The sequence below is a fragment of the Myxine glutinosa genome, chromosome 13, assembly GCF_964187855.1.
Source record: "Myxine glutinosa chromosome 13, kmMyxGlut1.1, whole genome shotgun sequence".
In the NCBI taxonomy this organism is placed as follows: Eukaryota; Metazoa; Chordata; class Myxini; order Myxiniformes; family Myxinidae; genus Myxine; species Myxine glutinosa.
In genome coordinates this window covers 40,557,315-40,575,769 of record NC_136273.1, presented here as the reverse complement: position 1 = coordinate 40,575,769, position 18,455 = coordinate 40,557,315, and the positions used below count along the sequence as shown (strand labels likewise).

The following is an 18,455-nucleotide window of genomic DNA, read 5'->3' as shown; positions in this document are numbered from 1 at the left end:
CGTTGTCGACGCCAAGGGCACGGCCTCCGGCCACCGGGTGGTGCGGTCCACCATGGTGAGGACGTGGGTGAAACCCCGCGAGGGGGGCAGAGGTCCCACCAGGTCCACGTGGACGTGGTCAAACCGGCGTTCCGGCACCGTGAACGGGGCCAACGGGGCCTGGGTGTGCCGGTGCACCTTGGCGCGCTGGCACGCGAGGCATGTCCTGGCCCAGCCGCGGACGGCCTTCCGGAGGCCATGCCAGACGAACTTGTCGGCGATCAGCCTTTGGGAGGCCCTCGCGCCCGGGTGGGACAGGCCGTGGATGGCGTCAAACACCTGGCGCTGCCAGCCCGCGGGCACAATGGGGCGAGGACGCCCGAGGGAGACGTCGCACAAGAGGGCCGCGCCCGCGCCGTCGAACGGCACCTCGGTGACGCGGAGGCCCGTGACGGCGGTCCGCAAGGCCTGGACGTCGGGGTCAGCGGCCTGGTCCGCTGACATCCGGGCATAGTCGATGCCGAGGTGGACTGCGTGGGCGACGGCCCGGGAAAGGCAATCCGCCACCGGGTTGTCCTTTCCCGCGACGTGCTGGATGTCCGTCGTGTACTCGGACACGGCCGAGAGGTGACGCTGCTGCCGGGCCGACCACGGCTCGGTGACCTTGCCCATCGCGAAGATCAGCGGCTTGTGGTCGACGAAGGCAGTGAACGCCCGGCCCTCGAGCAGATGGCGGAAGTGCCTGACCGCCAAGTGAAGTCCGAGCAACTCGCGGTCGAAGGTACTGTAACGGCGTTCGGGCGGGCGAAGCTGCCGGCTAAAGAACGCCAGCGGTTGCCAAGCTCCACGCACCCATTGCTCGTGCACCGCGCCCACCGCGTAGTCCGAGGCATCGGTGGTGAGGGCGATCGGTGCATCGGGCGCCGGGTGCGCGAGCATGGTGGCGTTAGCCAAGGCGAGCTTCGCGCCCGTGAACGCCGTGTGCATCTGCTCGGTCCAGGTAACGTCGCCTTTGCCCGGCTTACCTCGGAGAGCTTCGTGCAGGGGGCGCAGGAGCTGGGCGATACGGGGCAGGAACCGATGGTAAAAGTTCACCATGCCCAGGAACTCCTGCAGCCCTCTGATCGTGCGGGGGCGCGGAAACCCCTTCACCGCCTCCACCTTGGCCGGCAGGGGGACGGCTCCGTGCCTGGTGACACGGTGCCCCAGAAAATCGATTGTGGCGGCGCCGAACCGGCACTTTGCGGGGTTCACAATCAGGCCATGCTGGCCCAGGCGTTCGAAGAGCGTGCGGAGGTGGCGTAGGTGCTCTTCGCGGGACGCGCTGGCGACGAGGATATCGTCCAGGTAGACGTAGACAAAATCCAAGTCGCGCAGGACGCTGTCCATCAGTCGCTGGAACGCCTGAGCCGCATTCTTCAGACCGAAGGGCATGCGCAGGAACTCGAAGAGTCCGAATGGCGTGATGACCGCCGTCTTCGGGACGTCCTCCGGCCTGACGGGGACCTGATGGTAGCCGCGTATGAGGTCCACCTTCGAGAAGAAGGACCTGCCCGCCAAACGGGCGGAAAAGTCCTGAATGTGGGGGACGGGGTAGCGGTCGGGAGTCGTGGCGTCATTGAGACGGCGATAGTCCCCGCACGGTCGCCATCCCCCGCCGGGCTTCGGCACGATGTGCAGCGGCGACGCCCAAGCGCTCTCTGAGCGCCGAACGATGCCGAGTCGCTCCAGGGTAGCGAACTCCGCTTTTGCCACCGCCAGCTTCGTCGGCTCGAGGCGGCGTGCCCGGGCGTAGACCGGTGGCCCGACGGTGGGGATGTGATGGGCCACCCCGTGCTTGACGGCCCCCGCCGAGAAGGTGGGCCGCGTGAGGGCCGGGAAACCGGCGAGGAGGCGGGTGAATGCGTCCGCTGCCGGAAGCGTACAGACCAACGTGGCCGGAACCGAATCGTTCGGCAAGCCGCTTGGCAAGCCGCTCGTTGAGCTGGGCAACGCACATGCGAGCGAGCTGAACGTCTCGGCCTGGACAAGCCGTCTGCGCTTGACGTCGACCAGGAGCCCATTAGCGCACAGGAAGTCCGCGCCAAGCAGTGCCATGGGCACGTCGGCGGTGACGAACGTCCATCGGAAAACCTGCCCTCCAAACCGCAGAGAGAGGCAGCGTTTTCCGTACGTACGGATGGGCGTCCCGTTCGCAGCAAGCAGCGCGGGGCCCCCACCCGCGGCGTGCTTGTCTGACATGCCGGCGGGAATGACACTCACCTGTGCTCCCGTGTCGCACAGGTAACGGCGCCCGGAGAAGGTGTCCGTTATGAACAGCAGGCTGCTCGAACGGCCGGCGCTCATCGCCACAATTGAGCGCCGGCCCGGGCGTTTCCCGACCCGTTGAAGGAGCACGGCGGATGACACCGCCGAGCTTCGTGGCCGAACTTGGCGTGGAACCAGCACCAGGTGGTGGAGCTGGAGGAGCGCGGCTGGCTCCGCCAGGCCGGTGGAGTCGACGGGTTTCCCCGCGGTGGCGGTTTTCGCCGCGGCGGTGGGCGGGGCGTGGCGGCGTTCACGAGGTGCGTATCAGCATGCTGCTGAACCACAGCGTGCTGTAGAAGATGATGCTGTGGAACATCAGCGTGCTGTAGAAGATGATGCTGTGGAACATCAGCGTGCTGTAGAAGATGATGCTGTGGAACATCAGCGTGCTGTAGAAGATGATGCTGTGGAACAGCAGCGTCGAAGGCCGTGACGGCCACGCCAACGCTCGCCCGCGTGTCCGAAGCGGCGAAGTACTTGTCCGCCTCGGCCGCCAATGCTCGGGGTTCCGTTAGCCCGGTCCCGGCCAACGCGAGGCGAACCTGCGCTGGAAGTTGGCGACGGAAAAGCGCCCGGAATAACGAACCGGGGGCTTCGTCGCCCAACAGTGACAGCATATGGTCCATTCGGACCGACGGGCGCGTCTCACCGAGCTCGGGGAGATCCAGGAGGCGGTCGGCCCGTGCGTCGTCCGTGAGGCTGAACGTGGCTAGGAGTAGCCGCTTGAGTGCCTCGTACTTGTGGCCGTCCGGTGGGTGGCGAAGGACGGACACAACTCGAGCGGCCGTGCCGGGCCCGAGGGAGGCGACGACGTGGCAGTAGCGCGTGTCATCGCCGGTGAGGTGCCGAAGCTGAAATTGGGCTTCGGCCTGGACGAACCAGACTTCGGCCTGAGCCTCCCAAAATTCCGGAAGTTTGACGAAGGCGGCCATGGCGATGGCGTCGCGTGTGGAAGGATCGCTCCGGCAGATCCAACGTCGAGGGTCACCAATAAAGCGCGGCGTTACGCGCGCTGCTTGTGAGCAAGGAGGAAGTGGACAAGCGGTAACATATAAACGCCTTTATTCAAGACTACACTGTAACACTGTACCGCTCCGGGCTGGGCGCCCGGTGTCTCTCATGAGGCCACGCCTACCCCTCGGACGTGGCCACCGCCCACTTGGTGCGTGGAATGATGTCACCACGCCAGTGGGCTTTTGTGTCCGCCACAACCCCTTGTTATCTGGGGTGCCCGTGAAATTGCATGGGATGCATACCCCTAGTGCCGCCTCTGCGAATGGGTTATAAATATCATAAATTTAATTCGTCACTCACATCGGGTCATATATCAGATATCTGAAATTTCAGATTTTATAGATAATAGTGTCAATTAAACCAATTATGGCTGGAATATAATTGGTTGGAACAATTTTTTAATTGGTTGGTTGACTGGAACACCATTTTTCCGATGACTTCATCGTTATCACTATATACACCCCATGGGGAGTTGATGACATATGCCAAGTTTCAATTTTTTTTGTTGAGCGGTTTCGGAGAAAATGATGTCCAAATTTTTCCCTTTAATCCAATATGGCTGCCATACCATGATGTCAGAGTTAGCAATACAATATCATGCATGAGTAGTCCCTCCTATGTTTAAAATTTTGCCTCGATCGGACAAGCGGTGGTAGAGAAAACCATTTTTAAAGCGAAAATATATAGAAGCGGACACGCAGATAGACAAACAAACAGGGACATTGCAAAACTCTTGCATCCCCTTCGGGGCGAAACTAATAACAGGAGATGAGGAAAAGAGTGAAAGCAAGATGAAGAAAACAATTGCGGATGATTTGAGAAAACCCAGCATAAGAAAGGTGAAGAGTAAGATAGTTACCTAATAAGAGTATGCGTACACACAAGATACTCCACTTCTTTGGTCCAGGGATTAACAAAACTGAGCCACGTCCCCTTGAGAGTCTGGAAACCTCCGTCCCTTGCTCGCAACCTCACAGGCTTTCCGACGACCTTCTCTTTTGACTGCAGCACTGCAAGGAAAGAAAGGATAACGGAAAGAAGTCTGGAGAATTAATTCAGCGTACATGGAAAAATTGTTGTTTCTGAATCTACTTACAAATTGTGAATACTAGCGTGACTCGGCATGCTCCGCGCACCTCACCACATGTCGTTTCAGAGGGATAGACATCTTTGACCATGTCTGCCTTCTCAGGGAGTGAGGAATGGTGGGAATGGTGGGTGAGGCATGGCGGGAATGGTAGGAGGGGGATGGGGTGCATGGTGCTGGGGGTGACGGTGATGGGTGTATGGGGAATGGGGGGGAGGTCGGCCAAATATATTTTGTGCTCCGGATGAATATATACTGTAAATCAGAAATTAGAACCCAACACGTTTAAAAAAGGCGCCTGGTGTTGGCTTAGCAGTTAGGGTGCCGGCTTGGGATCCTGAGTTTGAATCCCGGTCATCACTGAATTAATGCCAGGGGGGTTGACTCAGCCTTTTATCCTTCAGAGGTCGGCAAATTGAGTACCAGCTTGCTGGGATGAATGATCTCGGTGTGTACCCCGATCTAGAATAGGGACACTGCAATCCCGACGCATCGCAAGAGGCGACCAAGGGTGGGCGTCAGGAAGGGCATCCGGCCATAAAAACATTGCTTCAAACAGGGAACCATGACAAGGCTCTTGCGGGGAACATGGCCTTAAAACGATCATTCATTCATATTCATTCACGTACAAATAAAAAGGAACTGAGAACAAATTTATATTTATTGTAAATTATCAGTTAGACCTGGAAGGAAAGGTCAACAGAAATTTATCAAAAAATGGATGGGAAACTCGAACTTCCAGCTGGCTGGGCTTCCGGCTGGGTTTTTACGACGTATCTTTTATTTTGCCCATATCACGATCTACATCTCGATTAATCAAATCAAAGTAAGAAAAAAAGTAGCGCTGATGAACACCGATAAGTCATGAATGTGTTTCTTAGGTTAGCTTTAAATATATAAATAACACAACAGATGGCGGATGCGTTGGTTTGGCGGAGGCGATGGTTTGGGGGAGGCGATGGTTTTGCGGATTCGTTGGTTTGGCGGAGGCGTTGGTTTGGCGGAGGCGTTGGTTTGGGGGAGGCGATGGTTTTGCGGATTCGTTGGTTTGGCGGAGGCGTTGGTTTGGCGGAGGCGTTGGTTTGGGGGAGGCGATGGTTTTGCGGAGGCGATGGTTTGGCGGAGGCGATGGTTTTGCGGAGGCGATGGTTTGGCGGAGGCGATGGTTTGGGGGAGGCGATGGTTTGGCGGAGGCGTTGGTTTGGCGGAGGCGTTGGTTTGGCGGAGGCGTTGGTTTGGGGGAGGCGATGGTTTTGCGGAGGCGATGGTTTGGCGGAGGCGATGGTTTGGGGGAGGCGATGGTTTTGCGGATTCGTTGGTTTGGCGGAGCGATGGTTTGGCGGAGGCGTTGGTTTGGCGGAGGCGTTGGTTTGGCGGAGGCGTTGGTTTGGCGGAGCGATGGTTTGGCGGAGCGATGGTTTGGCGGAGGCGATGGTTTGGCGGAGGCGATGGTTTGGCGGAGGCGATGGTTTGGCGGAGGCGATGGTTTGGCGGAGGCGTTGGTTTGGCAGAGGCGTTGGTTTGGCGGAGCGATGGTTTGGCGGAGGCGTTGGTTTGGCGGAGGCGATGGTTTGGCGGAGGCGATGGTTTGGCGGAGGCGTTGGTTTGGCGGAGGCGATGGTTTGGCGGAGGCGTTGGTTTGGCGGAGGCGATGGTTTGGCGGAGCGATGGTTTGGCGGAGGCGTTGGTTTGGCGGAGGCGTTGGTTTGGCGGAGGCGATGGTTTGGCGGAGGCGATGGTTTGGCGGAGGCGATGGTTTGGCGGAGGCGATGGTTTGGCGGAGGCGATGGTTTGGCGGAGGCGATGGTTTGGCGGAGGCGATGGTTTGGCGGAGGCGTTGCTTTGGCGGAGGCGTTGGTTTGGCGGAGGCGATGGATTGGCGGAGGCGATGGTTTGGCGGAGGCGATGGTTTGGCGGAGGCGATGGTTTGGCGGAGGCGATGGTTTGGCGGAGGCGATGGTTTGGCGGAGGCGATGGTTTGGCGGAGGCGTTGGTTTGGCGGAGGCGATGGTTTGGCGGAGGCGATGGTTTGGCGGAGGCGATGGTTTGGCGGAGGCGATGGTTTGGCGGAGGCGATGGTTTGGCGGAGGCGATGGTTTGGCGGAGGCGATGGTTTGGCGGAGGCGATGGTTTGGCGGAGGCGATGGTTTGGCGGAGGCGTTGGTTTGGCGGAGGCGATGGTTTGGCGGAGGCGATGGTTTGGCGGAGGCGTTGGTTTGGCGGAGGCGTTGGTTTGGCGGAGCGATGGTTTGGCGGAGGCGTTGGTTTGGCGGAGGCGATGGTTTGGCGGAGGCGATGGTTTGGCGGAGGCGATGGTTTGGCGGAGGCGATGGTTTGGCGGAGGCGATGGTTTGGCGGAGGCGTTGGTTTGGCGGAGGCGTTGGTTTGGCGGAGCGATGGTTTGGCGGAGGCGTTGGTTTGGCGGAGGCGATGGTTTGGCGGAGCGATGGTTTGGCGGAGGCGTTGGTTTGGCGGAGGCGTTGGTTTGACGGAGGCGATGGTTTGGCGGAGGCGATGGTTTGGCGGAGGCGATGGTTTGGCGGAGGCGATGGTTTGGCGGAGGCGATGGTTTGGCGGAGGCGATGGTTTGGCGGAGGCGATGGTTTGGCGGAGGCGATGGTTTGGCGGAGGCGTTGCTTTGGCGGAGGCGTTGGTTTGGCGGAGGCGATGGTTTGGCGGAGGCGATGGTTTGGCGGAGGCGATGGTTTGGCGGAGGCGATGTTTTGGCGGAGGCGATGGTTTGGCGGAGGCGATGGTTTGGCGGAGGCGATGGTTTGGCGGAGGCGTTGGTTTGGCGGAGGCGATGGTTTGGCGGAGGCGATGGTTTGGCGGAGGCGTTGGTTTGGCGGAGGCGATGGTTTGGCGGAGGCGATGGTTTGGCGGAGGCGATGGTTTGGCGGAGGCGATGGTTTGGCGGAGGCGATGGTTTGGCGGAGGCGATGGTTTGGCGGAGGCGATGGTTTGGCGGAGGCGATGGTTTGGCGGAGGCGTTGGTTTGGCGGAGGCGATGGTTTGGCGGAGGCGATGGTTTGGCGGAGGCGATGGTTTGGCGGAGGCGATGGTTTGGCGGAGGCGTTGGTTTGGCGGAGGCGATGGTTTGGCGGAGGCGATCGTTTGGCGGAGGCGATGGTTTGGCGGAGGCGATGGTTTGGCGGAGGCGATGGTTTGGCGGAGGCGATGGTTTGGCGGAGGCGATGGTTTGGCGGAGGCGTTGCTTTGGCGGAGGCGTTGGTTTGGCGGAGGCGATGGTTTGGCGGAGGCGATGGTTTGGCGGAGGCGATGGTTTGGCGGAGGCGATGGTTTGGCGGAGGCGATGGTTTGGCGGAGGCGATGGTTTGGCGGAGGCGATGGTTTGGCGGAGGCATTGGTTTGGCGGAGGCGATGGTTTGGCGGAGGCGATGGTTTGGCGGAGGCGATGGTTTGGCGGAGGCGATGGTTTGGCGGAGGCGATGGTTTGGCGGAGGCGATGGTTTGGCGGAGGCGATGGTTTGGCGGAGGCGATGGTTTGGCAGAGGCGTTGGTTTGGCGGAGGCGATGGTTTGGCGGAGGCGATGGTTTGGCGGAGGCGATGGTTTGGCGGAGGCGATGGTTTGGCGGAGGCGTTGGTTTGGCGGAGGCGATGGTTTGGCGGAGGCGATGGTTTGGCGGAGGCGATGGTTTGGCGGAGGCGATGGTTTGGCGGAGGCGTTGGTTTGGCGGAGGCGATGGTTTGGCGGAGGCGATGGTTTGGCGGAGGCGATGGTTTGGCGGAGGCGTTGGTTTGGCGGAGGCGATGGTTTGGCGGAGGCGATGGTTTGGCGGAGGCAATGGTTTTGCAGATTCGTTGGTTTGGCGGAGGCGATGGTTTGGGGGAGGCGATGGTTTGGCGGAGGCGTTGGTTTGGCGGAGGCGATGGTTTGGCGGAGGCGATGGTTTGGCGGAGGCGATGGTTTGGCGGAGGCGTTGGTTTGGCGGAGGCGATGGTTTGGCGGAGGCGATGGTTTGGCGGAGGCGATGGTTTGGCGGAGGCGTTGGTTTGGCGGAGGCGATGGTTTGGCGGAGGCGATGGTTTGGCGGAGGCGATGGTTTGGCGGAGGCGATGGTTTGGCGGAGGCGATGGTTTGGCGGAGGCGATGGTTTGGCGGAGGCGATGGTTTGGCGGAGGCGATGGTTTTGCGGAGGCGATGGTTTGGCGGAGGCGATGGTTTGGCGGAGGCGATGGTTTGGCGGAGGCGATGGTTTGGCGGAGGCGATGGTTTGGCGGAGGCGATGGTTTGGCGGAGGCGATGGTTTGGCGGAGGCGATGGTTTGGCGGAGGCGATGGTTTGGCGGAGGCGATGGTTTTGCGGAGGCGATGGTTTTGCGGAGGCGATGGTTTTGCGGAGGCGATGGTTTGGCGGAGGCGATGGTTTGGCGGAGGCGATGGTTTGGCGGAGGCGATGGTTTGGCGGAGGCGTTGGTTTGGCGGAGGCGTTGGTTTGGCGGAGGCGTTGGTTTGGCGGATGTGTTGGTTTGGCGCATGTGTTGGTTTGGTGGATGTGTTGGTTCGGAGCATGTGTTGGTTTGGCGGATGTATTGAGCCACGGATCCTGGTTCGAATCCAGGTCGATCGCTGAATTAACGCCAGGGGGGTTGACTCAGCCTGTCATCCTTCAGAGGTCGGCAAATTGAGTACCAGTTCACCTGTAATTCCCTGTGTGTCGTAAGAGGCGACTAACAGGGTTGGTGGCAGGAAGGGCATCCAGCCATAAAACATTGCTTCAAAAAGGGGACCAAGGTGCCCGAAAAAGGCCAACCCCCGCTCTGCGGGGGAAATGACCTGTAAAGGTGGTTCTTTTTTTCTTTTTTCCTTGTCACCCTGCTCATTGTTCTGAAATTTGACAAATTAAAACAATACGCTTGCCCGCACAATCGATCGAGCTTCGACTTTTCGATTTTGGAACATGGGGGATTCCAGGGGGGGTTAACCCCTAAATTTTGGATCCCTACTTGTCCTTGATTTACTACTTGAAATATCCGACCATGAGCCATGGTTTTGTTCACAACAAAAGCCTGAAGGTACATTCTTGAATTGCATAGCAGTTATTCAGGTTCTTTGAGCTCACCAAATCACTCTATATTTTCAAATTCAGGTCAAAGGCTCACCTTGACGATGAATATCGGTCAACAAATTCAAATCATCCTGGTGGCAAAATTCATAACAGGACGAACCAAGTAGTTCCTGAGGAAGATAACCCAGGAGTGCTGTCGCTCTGAGGAATTCCAGACATGGATGAATGAGATGGGAAGGAGGAAGAAGGGAACAAACACCATACAGAAAAAGCTGAAAACAATCGACTAGAATACAAGTGCGACAACATTTCTCATTTTGAGTAATAGAAAAGTAAACACATTGCACTCCTGGTAGCTAGGTATTCTATCAAATTCACTATCAATCATAGGTATACAGTCACGTGAAAAAGTAAGTACACCCCATGTAAAGTTTTGACTTTTTCAACATATTTCAACATACAGCTATTTGATCTTCATTTCAACAATATTGATAGATAAAGGTGATATAATATAACAAATATGAAACATTTACATTTTGTAGTCCATTGTATAATTTAAATAAACATAAATACAAATTTCGCATGTGGAAAAAGTAAGTACACCCTTGGCTCTAATAGGTGGTATTGCCCCCATTGGCAGAAACAACCTGAAGTCGGCGTTTCTTATAACTGTCTACCAGTCTCTGACATCGACTGGGAGAAATTTTTGCCCACTCCTCCATGCAGAATTATTTCAGCTGTGCGATGTTGGAGGGGTTTCTTGCATGCACAGCTCGTTTCAAATCCCCCCACAACATCTCGATGGGATTTAGATCCGGGCTTTGACTTGGCCATTCCAGAACCCTCCATTTCTTTCTTTTCAGCCATTCCTTGGTGGATTTACTGGTATGTTTAGGGTCATTGTCATGTTGCAAGGTCCACCTTCGGTTGAGCTTCAACTTCTCCGACAGATGGCCTCACATTATCCTCAAGCACCCTCTGGTACAATGAAGAATTCATAGTGGATTATATGATGGTGAGCTGCCCAGGCCCTGATGCAGCAAAGCTGCCCCAAACCATAATATTTCCACCACCCTGCTTTGCAGTTGGTATCAGGTTCTTGTGGTCAAATGCTGTCTTTGGGTTTCGCCAAACATGTCTTCAGGTACTGTGGCCAAAATAGCTCTACCTTTGACTCATCTGTCCAGAGCACATTGTTCCAGAAGTGCTGGTCTTTGCCTAGGTGTTCATTGGCAAACTTTAGTCTTGCCCTGATGTTCTTTCTGGACAGCAAAGGTTTTCTCCTGGCACACCTCCCATGTAGATCAAATTTGTGCAGCCTCTTTCTAATCGTAGACTCGTGCACTGACATCAACAGTGGCAAGAGTTACCTGTAGGTCTCGTGATGACATTCTGGGGTTCTTCGAGACTTCTTTCAGCATCTTGCGGTCTGCTCTCGGGCTGAACTTGCTGGGGCGGCCTGGCCTGAACAAGTTGGCAGTTGTTTGGAATCTTCTCCACTTGTAGATGATCTTCCGAACAGTCGAATGATTGATTTCAAATTGTTTGGAGATCTTTTTAAATCCCTTCCCAGACTCGTAGGCATCTATAACCTTCTTTCTGAAGGCCTCAGAGAGCGCTTTTGATCTAGGCATGGTGACGCCGCACACTTCAACAACAAAGAGGAAACCAAACTAAATGTCCGAGGTTTAAATAAGACAGGTTCCTCCAAGATCCTCTCTAACGATGTTCTAATCATTTGCACCTGAGCTGGTGCACCTGATTCTAATTTTAGGTATTTGAAGTAGTGATAAATGTAGGGGTGTACTTACTTTTTCCACATGCAAAATTTGTATTTATGTTTATTTAAATTATACAATGGACTACAAAATGTAAATGTTTCATGATCTATATTATAATAGCCGTAGATGATTGTCTGTCTGTCTGTTTGGTGTCTGTCCGGGGTGTGGCTTACTCGGTTTGCAGAGTAGCTCCACCCATAGCTCCACCCATTCTGGGAGTGGCTTCATATAATTATAAACAAATATCCACCATTTTATTAACTCGCATAGCTTTGAGGCCTGTTTTGTGGGCCCGTGGTGTCTTGCTCTCTCTCCCAGTTTTATTTCAAATCAAATTCGATATATCATTTCATTTTTCACAGTCGCTAACATAGTTTTAGACTCGGTTGAAAAAAAACGGGAAGAAAATCCGATGAAAGTTGCCCTTTATAGAACGAAATGAATTCTCAAACGCCTGTAACTTCAAGCCCATTGAGTCTCTCTCACGCCTTTATCTCCAATCTAACTCATCATATGATTTCATTTTTATCGATGGTTTCAGACTCGGTGTCAGCAATAATTGAGAACATTCCACACACGCGGGAAAACGCAGAGATATATTTTTAAAAATCGCGTCATGGTGCATCATACACCGCCCAACATGACACCGACGGCAACGTGTCAATATATATTTAAAATTCGCTTTTGCTTTTCCGTTAAGATATATTACTTTTTCGTTTGATGACAGTCGTCACAAAAACGTCAACAATGATGCCGACATATATTTCTTCGTTTTTATTTCGTTCAACATTATTAGCCGGAAGTAAAATACGTTTCAGGAAATTACCGATATTTCTTCGTTTTTTAAATTAGTTTTGTGCGCATACACTTTAAATAGGTTTATTTGAAATCTTTAATTTTCCACAAACATTCCACACACGCGGGAAAATGCAGATATATTTTTAAAAATCGCGTCATGGTGTATCATACACCGCCCAACATGACACCGACGGCAACGTGTCGATATATATTAAAAATTTCGCTTTTGCTTTTCCGTTAAGATATATTACTTTTTCGTTTGATGACAGTCGTCACAAAAACGTCAACAATGATGCCGACATATATTTCTTCGTTTTTATTTCATTCAACATTATTAGCCGGAAGTAACCTATGTTTCAGGAAATTACCGAGATATTTCTTCGTTTTTTTTATTAGTTATGTGCGCATACACTTTAAATAGGTTTATTTGAAATCTTTAATTTTCCACAAACATTCCACACACGTGGGAAAATGCAGAGATATATTTTTAAAAATCGCGTCATGGTGTATCTTACACCGCCCAACATGACACCGACGGCAACGTGTCGATATATATTAAAAATTCGCTTTTGCTTTTCCGTTAAGATATATTACTTTTTCGTTTGATGACAGTCGTCACAAAAACGTCAACAATGATGCCGACATATATTTCTTCGTTTTTATTTCATTCAACATTATTAGCCGGAAGTAAACTATGTTTCAGGAAATTACCGAGATATTTCTTCGTTTTTTTTATTAGTTATGTGCGCATACACTTTAAATAGGTTTATTTGAAATCTTTAATTTTCCACAAACATTCCACACACGTGGGAAAATGCAGAGATATATTTTTAAAAATCGCGTCATGGTGTATCTTACACCGCCCAACATGACACCGACGGCAACGTGTCGATATATATTAAAAATTCGCTTTTGCTTTTCCGTTAAGGTATATTACTTTTTCGTTTGATGACAGTCGTCACAAAAACGTAAACAATGATGCCGACATATATTTCTTCGTTTTTATTTCATTCAACATTATTAGCCGGAAGTAAAATATGTTTCAGGAAATTACCGAGAGATATTTCTTCGTTTTTTTTAATTAGTTATGTGCGCATACACTTTAAATAGGTTTATTTGAAATCTTTAATTTTCCAAAATATAATTTACTTGCCATTTATCATTTGATGATTACGAGACACTTCCTCTTGAGGATCGTGACAATTCATGCGCTGCGTGGAAACTTCTATTTCCAAAATGAATGAGACGATCGATGAAGAACGCAGACTTGAACAGGATGTAGCAAGAAAGCGAATGAGACGGGCGAACGAGTCCATCGACGAACGTCAATGCAAACTTGCGGGGTCACCCGTGGGAATCCCACGGGCATGGATGTGTGTGACATTTCGACATATTGAGTTAGATGCTGCACATTCATTTTTACAAAATGGTTACTGGCAAGTCAGATCCAGAAATGGTGTAATGAACACAATTTATTTACGCGCAAGCACGAAAGCAAGACGGGCCGATTTCCGATTCCGACGGGCCGACGGGCGAGACGGGCCGATTTGGAGCAAGAAAAAGAATGACACAGGAGAAAAACGAGAGAAGCGAGACGGGGAAAGCCGATTGGAGAGGCGAGTGAGGAGCGATTGGAGAGGCGAGTGAGGAGCGATTGGAGAGGCGAGTGAGGAGCGATTGGAGAGGCGAGTGAGGAGCGATTGGAGTGGCGAGTGAGGAGCGATTGGAGAGGCGAGTGAGGAGCGATTGGAGAGGTGAGTGAGGAGCGATTGGAGAGGCGAGTGAGGAGCGATTGGAGAGGCGAGTGAGGAGCGATTGGAGAGGCGAGTGAGGAGCGATTGGAGAGGCGAGTGAGGAGCGATTGGAGAGGCTAGTGAGGAGCGATTGGAGAGGAGAGTGAGGGATTGGAGAGGAGAGGAGTGTGAGGGATTGGAGAGGAGAGGAATGTGAGGGATTGGAGAGGAGAGGAGTGCTAGGTGGAGAGAGGAGAGTGTCAGGTGGAGAGAGGAGAGTGTCAGGTGGAGAGGAGTGAGGGGTCACATATTATGTGAAATAAATAAATTTCAGCTCTTTCACGAGCCTCGATTCAGTATAGAAAAAAAATAAATAAATAAATAAATAAATAAATAAATTGTGTTCATTACACCATTTCTGGATCTGATGAATTGCCAGTAACCATTTTGTAAAAATGAATGTGCAGCATCTAATAGTAAGGGAAACATATGAAAATCTGTTAACTAAATTGTTACCAAAAAATTTCTTCACCAATATGTTTGTAAAGGTGTGTAATAACATGTGTTAAAATGTTGAAGGTCAACTCCTGTGGGAAACCCAGAAAAAAAGCTGTTGAATTCGGGTACCGAAAAATTATTTTCGAGAATTTTTATTTTTTTTAATCGGCCCTTAAGTAACTTATGAGGGGTCAAATAAGGGTTTTTCATGATTCTGAGTTGATTGTTAACATTTATATTTCACCACAGACACTCCTTTGTGGAAAAATAATTTCTAAATATATCTCATTTTCTACTTTGCAGGACATGGAGTCTAGCAATATGGATGAAGACGTTACTCCACCTGTGCTCAATTGCTTCATCTGTGCACGCTCGGATACACCAGCTGAAAGGCTCATACAGGCAACTCCAAAGGGATACTCAACTTTATTGAAACAAGCAGAAACTGTCGAAAATGTTACTGTTGTGGAACGTATGAAGGAGGCTCAAAAGGAAGGAAAACTGAGGTACCACCAGAAGTGTAAAAATGATCTGTACAACAACTTTGTTGCAACCACCTATAAGTCAGCTCAAGCATCAAAGGCAGAGAAAGAGTCATCAAAGTTGAAGAGAAGACGCACTACTTGTGAGTTCAGTTCATCAACTGGCTGCAGTTCTAGAAGATCACAGTCAGTTGACCTCCTGTATAAGGATGTATGCATTCTTTGCAACCAACCAGCCCAGCTCTACAAAAATAATCCAGCACAAGCTAGAAAGAAATACAGAGTGCCAGATAATTTGACTGCAGATACACTGAAGGCAAGCTTGCTGAAGACAGCACGGAGTCGCGGGGATGACTGGGGCACTGAAGTCACTGGACGCCTGGAAGGGATCAACGACTTGGTAGCAGAAGAAACACTGTACCATTTGCGATGCAAACTTATGTTTGCGAGAGGTGACAGTTTGTCCAAGACTGATGAGGAAGGAAAAAGGAAGAGAGGACAGAGGGGTATTGATGAGGAGCGAGAGGCAGTTTTTATTGAATTCTGCGAATGGTTCGACTCAGAATTAGAGCATGGGGTAATGAACATGGACCAAGTCCATGAAAAGCTGCAGGAGTTTGATCAGTCACCAGAGAAGAGCCTTTCTTATTCAAAGCATTGGCTAAAGATAAAACTTCTAGAGAAATAAGAAGACACCTTGTATTTCACAACACAGGAAAGAAGGGCAGATGTACTCTGTCTCAAAGATGGCACTGACAATATTCTGCGAGGCCATCATGCTAATCTTGACCATGGAGATGAGAAGACTCAGATCATAAAGACGGCACTCAAGTTCATATCCAATGATATTGCCTTGATTGATTTAGGTCCAAAGTCATACCCCACCACACACAGTATGACTGACATCGATAGTCAGCTGACACTTGTTCCTGCAAGCCTTCAGATGTTCTTGAGACCGATTGTCAAGACAGACGAAAGAGTTGCCGTTTGGGGGCAGAATTTTATTAAGGCCTGTCGACCTCGGTCTGGAGTATTGCCACACCAAATGGGGCTTGCCATACAACTTGATCATAGATTTGGGTCAAAATGGATGCTCAACAAGTTCCACCGGCTGGGATACACTGAGTCTTACACGGAGACACAAAACTACAAATACTGCTTCCTTAATAGTAGGAGTGGAGATGATGTTCCAGATACTTCTGGCACTCTTGACACCATTGTGGAGGAAACCGATGAACAGATCAATGATGAGGTTGCGGTTGATGCTGCGCTTGAGGATCAATCAGTGATGACAGCCAAAGTGCCAGCCAGTGAAAGTGAATTGTCAAGTAATGATCAGGTGGTCTTTATGGAGGTTGGGGAAACAAACAATGCAGTCACTCAGTTTGTTGGAGACAATATAGATTTAAACATTGTCTTTATTCACGGAAACACTCCCTTTCACTCAATGGGTTGGATCAAAGTCACCTCTCCGGCACCACCTTTGCCAGATCCACAGACAACAGCAGCTTTCCCCCGGGTGAAGTTGAAGGCACTCGACAAAGCTAAGATCCTGAGAGGAACTGAAGTAAAGATTATTCCATTTACGAACAGGAAACAGATAGGAACGAACGCGATCATGTTTCTCCCCCTCGCTGAGCTTTCCTCCTCCCTGGCTCATGATCAGCCACTCCTCACTCCAGGTGACACACTCTGGGCAGCGGGGTGGGTGATCAAAGCCAACGATCCTGAGTTCCCACACTCCAACTGGAATGGCTGGATGAAGAGAATCCATGCTAATGATGCAAAGCAGAGCACACAGATCGAGTTCCTCCCAGTTATTGAAGGAGTCCCTAATGACCTCAACACCATCTTCACCACTCTGAAAGAGTGCATACGGCACGCTGGGGTCGCTATAGTGACCTTTGATCTTCCGATTTGGCTGAAGGCTGTGAATATAATAAAGCAGGCAAATCTACCCGTCATTCCAAGGTTGGGGTCACGTGCATCTCGGCCTGTGGAGTCTGTAATGGCATTACATGCAGAAACTGCAGTCATGATGCTGTTGAGTCTGAAGAAGACATAGACAATGACTGTTGAAACTTCTGACATTGTGAATGAGAAATAACTCTTGAGTATTATATATGTATGTGAAATAAAAGCTACTTTGTGTGTAAATGTAAAAGTGAAAATATAAATGTTAACAATCAACTCAGAATCATGAAAAACCCTTATTTGACCCCTCATAAGTTACTTAAGGGCCGATTTAAAAAAAAAAAAAATTCTCGAAAATAATTTTTCGGTACCCGAATTCAACAGCTTTTTTTCTGGGTTTCCCACGGGAGTTGAACTTCAACATTTTAACACATGTTATTACACACCTTTACAAACATATTGGTGAAGAAATTTTTTGGTAACAATTTAGTTAACAGATTTGTGAAATATCTCATAAAATGCCCTTACTATAACTCAATATGTCGAAATGTCACACACGTCCATGCCCGTGGGATTCCCACGGGTGACCCCACTATATTTCTTCGTTTTTATTTCATTCAACATTATTATCCGGAAGTAAAGGTTCACATGTTCATTTCACGTGTGCAAAAACAAACTCCATTTCACGTGTGCATGGACATGAAACACAGACGGGAAATTGCTTAGAGATATTTTGTTCGAAGCAATTATACACCGCCCAAATAAAATATTTCACCGATACACCGAGCGAATTTCAGCGAATTTCACCGAGTTTCAGGAAATTACCCAGAGATATTTCTTCGTTTTTATTTCATTAGTTACTAGCAGAAGTACTCAGCGTTGCCGGGCGGGGGAGGGGGGAAGGGCACGTACACTTTAAACATGTATATACATGTGGGATGTGGGATATATACATGTGGGACGTGTGTGTGTGTGTGTGTGTGTGTGTGTGCGTGCATATATGTGTATGTGTGTATATATATATGTGTGTGTGTGTGTGTGTGTATGTGTATATATATATATGTTGTTACGGTACGCGATTAAGGATGGTATGTTTGCCGAGCGGAGGCTCCGCGACCGAACAGTTGTTCCCCGACTAAACCCGATTCACCCAAACGTTGGCCGTATCGCGCCACCGCTATTCAATCGGGAAAAGACTAAGACGACGAATGCAAAGAGGAAGAAGAAGACGTACAGAAGAGTAACGGGGTTTATTATTATTTACACACATAAGCAAAAAGAGCAGTCACGGGTATTTACAGCGGACATGAAAACGCAGGTGACACAGTGAAAATTACTAGCTTATACAGACTTAGTTACTACCCAGGACAGCACGAACAAAACAAACTCACGTACGCAAATGGGGAACTTGCAGGCAGGAATGGCTGGAAAGGATGAGCAGGTGGGATCACAGGGCACAGCGAGCAGGTCCACTCCGGGCGGGAAGCGGGGAGCCGGCAGCTCCTTGTATCCCGCTTTACAGCGCACACCGGCAGCTCCTGGTGTTCGGCTTTACAGCGCACGCCGGCAGGGTCACTCGCTGCCCCGTCAGGGCTTCACGCAGCTGGTTGAAACGGGGCTGGACTCATCTGCCGTATCTCTTTGCAACTCGTTCGTAAAAGTTCCTCTGCTTTCTCTTGGACCCTTTCTTTGTCGTGTACCTCTCCACGCAGCTCAGCTCGTATTCCCTTCCTCTCACTTCTCTCCAGCGCGGGACTGACACGCCCTCTCCGGTTTCAGTACCGCCCTCCCCCCCCCCCCCCCGTGCTCTGTTTCGTGACCTTGTATGGTAA

General features: G+C 51.2%; 1 protein-coding gene across 2 annotated transcripts in view; it reads right to left on the bottom strand.

Moving 5' to 3' along the window:
* Nucleotides 1-18,455, bottom strand: part of BMAL1 (basic helix-loop-helix ARNT like 1) — a 112,799-nt gene that overhangs the window by 16,508 nt on the left and 77,836 nt on the right. For both annotated transcript variants that reach the window (XM_078767359.1, XM_068134297.2), the window contains 2 exons: nucleotides 9,512-9,618; nucleotides 4,160-4,310 (listed from right to left, as the gene is read on the bottom strand). In XM_078767359.1, the coding sequence (XP_078623485.1) occupies nucleotides 4,160-4,310; nucleotides 9,512-9,618 (258 nt within the window). The remainder of the gene's footprint in view (nucleotides 1-4,159; nucleotides 4,311-9,511; nucleotides 9,619-18,455) is intronic.